At 51.2% G+C, this 11,979-nt stretch overlaps 1 protein-coding gene across 1 annotated transcript; it reads right to left on the bottom strand.

Moving 5' to 3' along the window:
* Window positions 1-142: 142 nt before the first annotated feature.
* On the bottom strand, window positions 143-11,979 carry kitb (KIT proto-oncogene, receptor tyrosine kinase b). Its single transcript, XM_029145780.3, has 21 exons — window positions 11,460-11,979; window positions 9,674-9,952; window positions 9,316-9,597; window positions 8,340-8,479; window positions 8,081-8,249; window positions 7,637-7,826; window positions 7,443-7,558; window positions 7,254-7,368; window positions 6,501-6,688; window positions 6,115-6,221; window positions 5,449-5,575; window positions 5,150-5,254; window positions 4,851-4,961; window positions 3,935-4,073; window positions 3,788-3,852; window positions 3,622-3,713; window positions 2,888-3,010; window positions 2,509-2,620; window positions 2,248-2,347; window positions 1,977-2,082; window positions 143-1,768 (listed from the first exon to the last, which is right to left on the bottom strand). Exons 1-21 carry the CDS (start codon window positions 11,512-11,514, stop codon window positions 1,628-1,630), a joined length of 2,862 nt encoding a protein of 953 aa, XP_029001613.1. The 5' UTR covers window positions 11,515-11,979; the 3' UTR covers window positions 143-1,627.

Below are 11,979 nucleotides of genomic sequence, written 5' to 3'. Positions count from 1 at the left end.
TCATTCACTCAACAGCGTGTTATAGTGTGATTAGAACCGAATGACTTTGGTTTATGATCATAACCCTCCATCAGGTGTGTATCAGCCAGCTTTTATACTGTACCTGCATCTCATCACACTAACACAAATGAAGCTGACACTGTTTCTACCATCACAGGTACATTCTTTATTATCACAAGTCAACCAAACCGTATCAAAACCGCAGGAATCTGAAAACCAGCATACAGACGCTCGATCGGCTTCCCCGTTCACGTAACTGTGTCACAACCAAATGCATTCAGTATTTAAAAAAAAAATCTAAAGGCACATCTCTATTGTATTTACATTGCATACAAGTTTGACATAACTCGAGTGAGCACACAATCGGGCCTAAATGCCTCGCCACACTGGCTTTGCTAAACTAACGCTATCCATGAAATACATACAGCAACGCACCACTTATTAGAGTCACAGTATCTGAAGCTATAACACACAGGTGGGAATCAGTGTTTCTGCAACTTATGGCTTGAGTTTTTTCATTAGTGATCGCTTGCATGCCACCGTGGCTCATTTTTACAGTATGTTCATATGAAACACTTCAGGTCTCGCAGCAGAAGGCCCTCATCAGACTGCTTTTATGGTATCCAGTTAAACAGATCAAAGGAACAGTTGAACATTTGGGAAAATACATATTTATCCTCTTACTAAGAGATTTGGTGGATGAGAAGATTGGTGTTGCTGTCTTACGTCAGTTACATGCATGGTGCCGCCAGGATACATAGTTAGCTTAGCTTAAAGGGACCATATCATGCCAAACCCACTTCTGAGGCATTTCAGTGATCTTACATGGGCATTGGGTGCAGACACAGACCAGGTAGGAGGGGAGGCCGGGACATGTCAACATACATCACACATGTGATGGGGATTTCTGATGGATCACGCTAAAACACATTAAGGGGACTCCTTATTTAAAAATGTGGAATAGAGCTATAATATGGTCACTTTAACATTTAGCCCACAGAATTCCCAGTAACGAATGGAATATATATGTATCTTCCCAAATTTTGTTTTGTTTGAAATCTTTGACAAATGTGTCCAAATAAGCACGTCTAGTCTTCACGGCACCAGGTCTGCTTATGTATGCACTCTCCCTAGGTCAGGTGTTTAGTCATGCATGAAGCCTCTGTTTTCCTCAAAGCATTTTACGATGTAATCTAGAGGCTGAACGTGAGCCAAAACTCCAACTGCTGATGTAGGTGATGCGCAATGAGTGCTGGAGTCTGCTTTACATGGGCTGCACCTGAAATACCTAGTACAGAGATCGATAGGCCAACGGGAAGATTAGATAGAGGCCACTGCTGAGAGCCAAGGGTTGTATATATACAGCATCATTGTGTGTGTGTGTGTGTGTGTGTGTGTGTGTGTGTGTGTGTGTCTCAAGGCCAACGTTTGACAGATTGACTGGTTGAGTGTATATGATCTTAGTAGTTTACATTGTATTTGGCTTTTAAGAGAGGGAATGATTGAGGAGATGGGGGGTAGAGATATGCTGTACATGTCATAGCGTGCGGGCGTGTGTGTGTGTGTGTGTGTGTGCGTGCGTGCGTGCGTGCGTGCGTGCGTGCGTGTGTGTGTGTGTGTGTGTGTCTCAGACGTAGTCCAGGAAGACGTCGGCTGTGCTCTGCAGTAAAGGCTGGGTGGGGGCTGTGGTGCTGCAGACAGAGCTCAGCCTCCGTGTTGGCGACCACTGCTGCTCTGCCCCTGAGGCGTTGCTCAGTGTCAGGTACACCTGAGAAACAGCACATTTAGCTTATAAGAAAAAGTCAGCTCGTTGTCACACAATAAATATTTCTCTAATAATTTAACTAAAGGGGTGTAGAACACACAATATAACCACAAGTCTGATTCCCAATAGGGACAAAGGCAAAATGCATAATCATCTCTAAAATTTAAATTAAAAAAAATAATCGAGCCATTTCTTGATTTGATGCGCTCACGTTTCTGGTGTTCTCTGACAGCAGTACTTCAGTCCTCTCCACCAGTTTTCTGAAGGAAGGCCGTTTTAAAGGGTCGTGGTTCCAGCAGGACAGCATCATGTCGTACCTACACAGGTCAAACTGGGATTAGCTCTTTTCCAGTAGCACCGGTGTTTGGGACCTTACATCTCTTTTTTAAGCAAACAGCTTCTTTACTGTTAACCGTAATCTTCAACTCACTCGCTACAGATAAAATCATCACTGAAAATCATTTGCAGATGATACTTCTTACATCTCGATTGGAGCGAACTCGGGACTGCTCATCCTGTGGCCCTCTTGAATCATTCTATAAAACGCTGACCCCACCTGCATCCCAGGGTACGGGCTGTTACCTACAGCACAGACATCCAACACATGCACACCACGCGTTACTTTCATGCGCTCGTGTAATTATGCTGCTTCAGAAAACGACAGAGCATTATGTATCACAGCCAAAGGGACGTCATGACATTTGAAACACACACAAAAGCACAGCTGTGACGGGAAACGTTACCCAGAGAGAAGATTTCCCAGAGCAGGATGCCGTAGGACCACACGTCACTCTCGAAGGTGTAGACGCAGTCAAAGATGCTCTCGGGGGACATCCACTTGACAGGCAGACGAGCCTGCAGGAAGCAGAGCCGTGATCGCAATGACACCGTGCTCCCTGTTTCCTTTTGCGTGTCCACTAACAAGGGACATGTCCTACAAAAAGCTCATTTTTATACGGAGGCAAATAGGAATATGTAGATCTGTTCATTTGTTGCTTTTCAATCTGCAAATGAGGTGTCGTTGTTTATTCGTAGAGAGAGGGCGGGAGGGAAGGATGTATGGATTGGAACGGTTGGGGGAGAGTGAAGGGGGCGGAGCTGGGGCGCGATGGACCGACTCACGTTGCCTCGGAGCACGTAGCTGGCGTCGGTGGTGATGTCCCGCGCCAGCCCAAAGTCACAGATCTTCGCCACCCTGCCGTGAGTCAGCAGAATGTTCCTGGCTGCAAGGTCCCTGTGGATACACTGCACGCACGCACGCACGCGCACGCACACACACGCATGTATGGTAATAGTAATATAATATACTAGCAATAATATAATAATACTAGCAATGAAAGCATTATATTTTAGGAGCAAGTTTTAGGTTTCCTTCAGGTTTTAATTGTCTAATTTATTATTAAAATAAAGTTGCTTCTTTGATACAATTTGCCCGTTAGTATGTTCGTGTTGTGTGTCTGAGTGGGAGGGAGTCATTAAGTGTAGTGCAGACGCGTGGTCCGTGCTCCCCTGTGAAACGAGACGTGTCACTGGTTTAATGTGACCTCACGGGTCCCACTACTTATTACTGTTCCTTCCTTATATGAAAACCTCCCTCTGCTTGTCGCGCACACGAGGCCACGTGTTGCGTCTTTCTGCCGCGGTTATGACTGTGTTACGCTTATCCCACAGGTATAAAAAGACGAGCCGGTGAACGCAGGCAGGCTGTAATTTACATGGGATGTAAATGGTTCCACCATTAGCCGACAGTGTGGAGCGCGGCGGGCCGACACTCGTGATTTACAAACCAGCGGCAGCGCCTTTAAATCTCTGCCGTTACTGCTCCATAAATATTAAGAGACTGTTAAAAGCCTTACGTTCTTGGAAGTGATGTACTCCATGCCTTTAGCCACCTGGTAGGAGAAGCTGAGCAGGTCTTCGGCGTCCAGAGACAGCTCCTCTATGTCGTCTAGATAAAGATAATGCCGTGGAATCAGGGTTTGGACAGACTGTGACTGACTGCAGCCTTTACTGTAGCTCTACCTGGCTGCGTGGACCTCTCTTTCTCTGAGGGACGCATGGAGACGTACTCCGCACCAGTCGCCTCACTGCGGCACAGTGGAAACACGCGTTACATTGCGAGGCGGAGCCGGCGCTCACCGTGGAGGACGCGGACGCGGGCGAACGCACCTCGTGGGCCCGCTCCGGTTGGACACGTTGCGATAGTAACCGTCGGCAACTTGGGAGTTCAGGAACGACTCCCGTTTGCGGCGAAGGAAGTTGAGCAGGTCGCCATAGCAACAGTACTCGGTGATTACCAATATGGGGCCTGGCGGAGACAAGAACCAAAACTCACTGGCTGGTTTTGAGGCTACGGTCACGTGACAACGAGAGACAGAAACAGCAAGTGGAAGCTGAAATGAAGATCTAGAAGATGAGAAGAAGAAACATTTTCTGATCAGATGAATGCTTTATACTAAAACATACTGAACAAATCAGCATTGTGTCCATAAAGCAGCTGAAGTGTTCTTTGTCTTCACTCATTCACACACATGCAGCTGCCTTGGAATCAATGCTGATGGCTAGACGGACAGATAATATTGATTAACTGCACAGGAGATTTGCAACAAGTCCAACTGCATCACGTCTTCAAATCGAAGATGCTTTGCACTGACTGTCCAATATCTGATTTTTAATAAAAGGCCAGTAATGACTTGGAATAACAGCACGTCAGCACATGAGCACAACACTATGCAACACAGCCACTTTACATGGCCCAGGTCTATCATGTGAGACCATCAGCTACTCCAAATAGCAGCTAAAGGCAGAAAGATCTGAAAGCAATGACATCCGATGGGACGTCCTGGTCCTCATCGCAGCCTTATCAAGCCCATGTGGGGTCATATGATGCAAAACAGCCTGAAGATCTCCAAGATGGTCACAATTTGGCTGAGGAGAGATGTTGCTGGATGGTGTTATTGTAAAAAAAATAATATTAAAATCAAACTCAAATGCAAAATATAAGGTGTTTAATCAGACACCTTCCAGATCAAATTCAAACAAAAGTCTCCCCTGTGTAAATTCCCCACTGAGCCGCTCTCCTCACCTCCGACTGTGCAGGCTCCCAGCAGGTTGACGATGTTGATGTGGTTTCCAAGGTAACTGAGCACCTTCAGCTCTGACATCAGCGCCTCCTTCTCCGTGGAGTGAGCATTGGCTGGGATGACATCATAGCAGCGTTTAAAGACTCATCCTTCACTCGGTTGAAAGCAACGGCACAATGGTGGGTGAATTACAGCGATGCACTGTGAACTATGATTCAGTAAAGCCACCACTGGGACCACACCCGTTGGTGCGTGTACCAGATGCACACGGACAAGACACGAGACAAAGACCCATGCTTACGTTTCAGCATCTTCACAGCGACGGTTGTAACAGTATCTGGAGAGCAGAGTCCATATGCTGTGGCCCTAACCACCTTCCCAAATGCCCCAGAGCCCAGGGTTTTACCTGTGAGCACACACACACACACACACACACACACACACACACACACACACACACACACACGCACGCCCCCCCCCCCACGCACGCGCACACACGCACGCACGCACGCACACACACACACACACACACACACCATTATGTCTTAGCATTATTGTTCTTTCTAACAATTAATTAGTCAGACATGATCGTAGTCCCACCAAAGCGTAGTTTCTGTCTAGGAAACTCCCATTTGGAGTCATACGGCAGCTGGGTGGGGTCAATATAGATGTAGTTGTTGCCATGGATACTCTCAATGACCTTCCACTGGATCTGGAACTTGGGTTTCTGTGGAAGATGAAGAGGAGAGAAGACAGATCGGTCCTCAGATTGTTTGTGTCTCCGCGTCCATATCTCCTTCTATTCAGATTGACATTACTCAATGCACTCTAGTTGTCAGCCCGCGTCTAGACGACCCCGCCATGATCCCACTGCGAATTCAGAAGCCAGTTCTCAAGGAGTCTGACTCATCCGCGTGCAATAAAAGCTGCGCGTTGTGGAGGTAAATTAATGACTCGAGGCGTGATGAGAGTGTCAAAAAAGCCTTTAGCTGCAGCGCGGCTGCGCTCTGAATGCCTGACTGAGTCACTGCGCGTTCATTAGGGCACATTCAGATCCATTAAAAGGACCTACTTCCACCAACACAAAAGACGCCTGATCCCAAAATGTGTCTAACTTTAAGGCATGAGTCACGAGCAAATGAGCGAGTCCCATCAGCAGCGCTGGTTCCACCTGATTTACCCTTAGGCCTGATGAACTGGTCTGATGTATGCAGTGAGATTAGGGCAGTTCAGTTGTAAACGGTTATATTGATTTTCCCCATTTACCTGCATGTACTTGTAGAGCAGCACCACCAGGATGATGCTCAGCAGGATGCCGGTGGCCCCCATGCCGGTCAGAAGGGGAGTGAAGAGCTCATGGGGCACGATGCGCTCTGGAGGAGGGGGGGGGGGGCAGCGTTCAGCAGTTGTTTACACACACACACTCTTTGTCCGATGCTGCAGCAGCGGCGGCGCGTGTTTGTGCGACACGGATTAGCAGATCTGCGGCGTGTAATCCCTGCCTGCATAGTCAGCACCACACGCTAATCTGGGTCCAATCTGGACCCGGTAACCGCACACCTGGCCCCCGGGTCAGAGTGTGTGTGTGTGTGTGTGTGTGTGTGTGTGTGTGTGTGTGTGTGTGTGTGTGTGTGTGTGTGTGTGTGTCCTACCACTGATGGAGAACAGTGTGTAGGCCTCGTCCCCCTCCGTGCTCGCCACGCACTCCAGCGTGTGGTAGTGCGCGTGCTCCTTGCTGATGTTGAGCCGACTCTCCACCTTGCTTCTGCCGAAGGCCGACTCGGTCACCATGGAAACCTCGCTTGTTTCCCACTGGGTGGCGTTGGGCAGGTGTGAGCACCTTCCAAAGGGGGGGGGGGCAAAGGTGGGCATGTTTGGTTTCTGATGCAGGTTTTTAATGACGTGTTGGAGTCTGTTCACTCCTTCTGTTTTTCCATTGCACACATTCCATTTTCCAGTTTGCCCAATGGCTCCCAGGGCGGCGTTCTTCTGTGCGAAACTGCAGTCTTGTAATTGTCTGTCTGGACTCTGGGGGGGAACGTGCGCCGCCTCTCATTTTCACGGGCCGTGAGTTTAATGGAACCTGCTCTCATCGAGCGTCTAACAGACACGCGGCGTTCGCTTTGCTAGCGTCTACGCTACATTAGCCTCTTTTCTCAGACAATTACTAAAACACTGCACCTTTTGCACGTTTCACTCCCGATTCCTGAACAATGAGACGTTGTAATTATCTGCTTATCACAGGAGACCAACGCCACTAACAACATAATCAACTCGTGAAGTCGTTATTGAGCCCGTGGGCTTCCTTTGCTGTTTCACTAACGACTTTGTCTTGTCAGTAATAGTTTCCTGCAGCCCTGTGACCCCTGACCTCACATCTTCACTCCTTCCTGGTTCTTTCGTACCTCGTGTGGGGCAGCTTGCAGAAGAACCAGCTGATTTTGGGGACCGGGTAACCCGCAGCGATGCACCGCACCTGTCCGTCAACGGGCCCCTCCTGGGCGACGATAACGGGTTTGCCTGGCGAAGGAACACGCATGAACACACCAGCAAACATGTGCCGCTGTGCTCCAAGACCCACAAGACTCACTTACTGTTGACGTACACGTGGAACGAATGGTCCACGGACGCGTCCTCGTGACTGGCCGAGAACTTATAGACGCCGCCCTCGGAGCCGAGGACCCTCACCAGCCTCAGCTCGCTGACGTAGCTGTGGAGGACAAGGAGCGGCGTCAGAGGCTTGCGAGGCGAGCGGGTCGCGGCCGGGCCGGCGCCGCACCTGCCGTACCGGTATTTGTGGTGGCGGACGGTGATGACGTGCTCGGTGGTGTTGAGGAGCCGCCTGCCGTTGAACGACCAGGCCAGCGAGGCCGGGGCGGGGTAGGCCTTGAACTGGGCCCGGAGGCTCAGGCTGTTCCCCTCCTTCACGTCCACCTGGTCGGCATCCGGACCCCCCGACATGCTGATGAAGCCCTGATCTGGAGAACGGACGCCACGCGGCCTGGTCATTCATCCGCACACAAAACAAGCTGCAGCCTGTAAATGTTTATGCAAATTTGCACAGCTCGCGAAATCCCCTTCGCTTGCGTTGCGACGGAGCCAACGGCGTCACCGATTTCAGAATAAAGCGCTTTGAATAATTACTCATGCCCCCCTTTCCCCCCGAGGCGCCCTGTTGTTCACTGGAAACGCATGCAGACGAGGGACGGGCTCGGCCTTCGTTGAGACTCACCGCGCACGTCGAGCTGCACCGCCGCGGCGCTGCCGCCGCGCTCGTTGTGCGCCTGGCAGCGGTAGGCGCCCGCGTCCGAGCGGCGCACGGCCTCCACGTAGAGCGAGGCCGCGCGCCGGTAGCCGTGGGCGCCCGACAGGATGTGCGACGCCTGGGTCTCGTTGGGACGCTGGAGGAGGGGAACAAGTGGAAGCATGTATTAATAATACATGTTTGCACCAATACAGGGCGACGGACAAGGCAAAGTGTTGCTTCTCACCGCAGTGGAGGGAAACTCCCACTTGAGGCTGAAGTCCGGGTTGACGTTGGTGGAGGAGCAGGTCAGCTTCAGCGGCTCGCCTTTCTTCAGGATCACGTTGTCTTCCTGGGACAGTTTGATGACTGGGGGTTCGTCTGGAACTGGGTCAAAGCAAACAACGCGGTCTCAGCTCCAACTGTCTGATCCGAGCCCGGGCCGCGTACTCGCATTAATACCTTGTTTGCTTTCAGACACTCGTGCTCACAGAAAGTAGATGAGTCACTGCGATATGAATCCCCCGCTGACGTCGGTTCGACTGCTGTAATTTTATTTACCCACGACGCGGCCGCGGCGCTCGGCTCCAGAGCTTCTAATCCCTGCGCTCCTCCCTCCCTCGCTTCGCTCACTACCTCCATCCGTCAAAGCGTCACTACGCCATCGCTCCTCTCCCTTTTGCAGAGTGAAACCGCTGAGGCACCGTTGGACGCGCGATCACCCTCTGCTCACACTGCTTCCATTGTACATTTAATTCTGTTCTGGCCGCTGCTGTTTACCCTGCTGTGGCCCAGTGCCAGGATGCATTACGGCCTCTTATCTGCAGTACTTGTAGTCAGGGATGGAGACGGTGGCATCCTCACTATCATGCAAACCTCTCTATAACGTTCATAAAGACACAAGGATGACATCTGTCCTTAATAATCACCTCTAGCCCCCCAAAAACATTCATCAGCCCCAGGAAGCTGGCTGAAAGTATTTAAAGACTCATTAAAGTATATAATATTAGTATTTATCCTAAATACAATGTTGCATCATAGTTTCCACAGCAGAAGCAGCTGCTGGCTTTCAGGCTAATTGTCCCATTTTCAGGCCAGTGAACGTCACACTGCCTTTAACTCACCTTATTAACCCCGTGTTTTCCTTCAACCTCTAATTCCATTTAGACCCGAATGACAAAATCCGCCGAGCTCCGTCTCCGTCTCCGCCGCGCGCCACCTACCGAGCCGGACGTCCACGTTGTAGTTCATGGACCCCACAGCGGTGGAGCCGAGCCGCCCCACGCACTGGTAGCAGCCCTCGTACTCCTTCCTCATGTCCCCGATGACGATGCCCCTCTGCGGCGTGACGCGGTAGCTGAGGGCGGGCGGCAGCGGGCGCCCGTCGCAGGTCTCCAGCGCCATGTGCGTGACCTCGGGGTCGGTCACGATGCAGGGGATGGTGCAGTTCTCGCCGGCGCGCGCCAGGATGCTGTTCACGATGGTGCGCTGGAAGATATGTGGGTCTGAGGAGACGGGTGAGATTTAATGTAACTGATGGGCAGCCGTGCGTATGTACCCGCGGCAGCTCAGACAGCTCACCTTTGACGTAGACGTAGGTGGACGCCTGCGCCAGCGTGCTGTTGTTGACGCACACGTAGCGGCCCGCGTGGTACGACTGCGCCGCCGCCACCCTGACGAAGGCCACGCCGTCTTCCTCCGCGTCGCCCTCCAGCCTGCGGCCCCGGTCCCGCTGCCACACCAGCCTGGACGGGGGGCCGGCCCGCGCGGCGGCGTCGTCATGGCAACGCAGCTCCAGCTTCCCCCGCAGGTGGACGACGACGTGGGGCCCGGCGGGGGAGATGACGGGCGCACACCACGCTGGAACACACGCACACACACACACACACGCACACGCACACACACACACACACACGCACACACGCACACGCACACACACACACACACACACACACACACACACACACACACACACACACACACACACAGGACACGCGGTTCAGTCGGCGTGTGACGCGTGAGGCCGCAGGGGAAAACCCTGACGCTCGGTGAAATACGACCTCCAGGAGGAACAAAGTGAAACGAACCCATAACAAAAAAAGAACAGTTAGAGCAGTTATACGCTTGACTTTAACACATGATGAGTCTCTGGATTATTTTGAGCCAACAATTTAGTCTTTCAGATGCAATAGAATGACCTACATTTCTAAGGCTGATATATTATTATTATATCTTTCTTTCTGGCCATCCAACACACAAACATCTGCATGCCTCAGGTCACAGCAGCAGTGTGTGGTATTTATGCTTCTGATCACTTTGTTTTGAATTGACTAATCAATAAGCTGCCTAACTTCACTTCACGGAGCAAATAAACCAGGATAAAGCCCCACCGTGGCCGATGCGGAGTCGGATGGTGTGATTGGCACAGAGTGCTATCTGACCACCGTGGCTCAGCTGCACAATCAATAATTATGATCCGACTGCCCGCTGAGTAATCACGCATTAAGGAGCCCTAAATCCATTTTCTTAAGATGAGTAAACAAAGCTAATGTTTTTGTCTCAGTCTGATTTTCACCATGCAGTGGCTTTTCGTTGCCAGAGCTGAATTGTCATGTGACTGTTGAGCCTTCGGGCCTCGAGAAGCTGAGGAAGCAAGAAGGGGCCGAGGATGCGAACATGTTTCCCCTCCAGCAAAACAATCTGTGCCTTCGCTGCCTGTTTCACTGCTGACCTGTAAGAATTTGTCCTGTTGCAAATAATACTTCCCATTTTGGAGTAAACAAAAGGCTTGGCACACACCCAAGGCTGTTATATGACTAAACAGCAGAGCTGCTGGATGTCAGAGAGCTGCAGGGTGTGTTTGCGTTAGGATGCGCTGCTCCTCGCTCATCTTTGTTCCTCCCGCTGCTCAACCTAATCCCTTTTATTTTGGAGGGATGAATAATTAATCATCCGCGAACCGACACGCACGCACGCACACCTGTTGCCTTCCCGGAGTCATCTCCGATGTTACCTCGACGCACAGTTATGCAAATGAGTGCCGCCGATATGATCTGTAAACTTGAGCAGACACGTCGAGCCCAGCGCACCGTTACACGCCACCTAAAGTCACCACGTGCGTCTTTATGCGCTACTTCCTCCAGACACGCGCAAAAAACGCTGCAACGCTCCTCAATTGGTCTAATTAAATCATAATTAGGTTAGAATTACTCTGAAAAGCCTAATCATATGCTGTGTTAAATAAGGCGCAGCACAGGTCACTCTGTGCGTCAGAGAGAGCACACGGTGGCAGTTACAGTAAGTCTTTATCCCTTCACTAATACATCATCAATACCACAACGGCTGACTGGAATGGGAGCCGTCCTACCTGTTAGTGTCAGGAAGAGCAGGTGTGAGAAAAAAACGATCCAGCAGCACTTCATGGTGAGGCGGGTTCTGAGGCTCGTGCGCTACACTCCATGCGCTTCAGTAACGCAGCAGCAGCTTCCCATCCGCTGTGACGACGCAGAGCAGGTCGCTCCGCGGCGATGAGCGCACGAACGCGGCGGTCCCGTGGACTGCGACTGCCTCGCGGCAGCTTAAAGGCGCAGGAGGCTGCCGCGCCTCTCCCCCTCCCTGGATCCCTGCCACTCCTTTCCGCTGCGCATTGGCTGGAGACGCGCCAGGCGGATGAGTCGGTGATGACCGTAAGAAAAACTGGTTTCACGGGATCGATGGCGACAAAGAGCAGGCGGAAAGGATCCGATATTAAAACAGCTGGGTGGTGAAAATGAAGTTGGAGATATTGGTGACGCGTAAAAATGCGCGTCGTGCTGATTGGACACTGAAGTTCCCGCTCGGGTCCAGCGCGTCCTGACGATGACACGAGCCTCCAGCTGAAGCTCGGT

The sequence above is a fragment of the Betta splendens genome, chromosome 1 (assembly GCF_900634795.4).
Source record: "Betta splendens chromosome 1, fBetSpl5.4, whole genome shotgun sequence".
NCBI classification, from domain to species: domain Eukaryota; kingdom Metazoa; phylum Chordata; class Actinopteri; order Anabantiformes; family Osphronemidae; genus Betta; species Betta splendens.
Note: the sequence above shows the minus strand (reverse complement) of the source record. Positions and strands in the feature narration are given on the sequence as shown.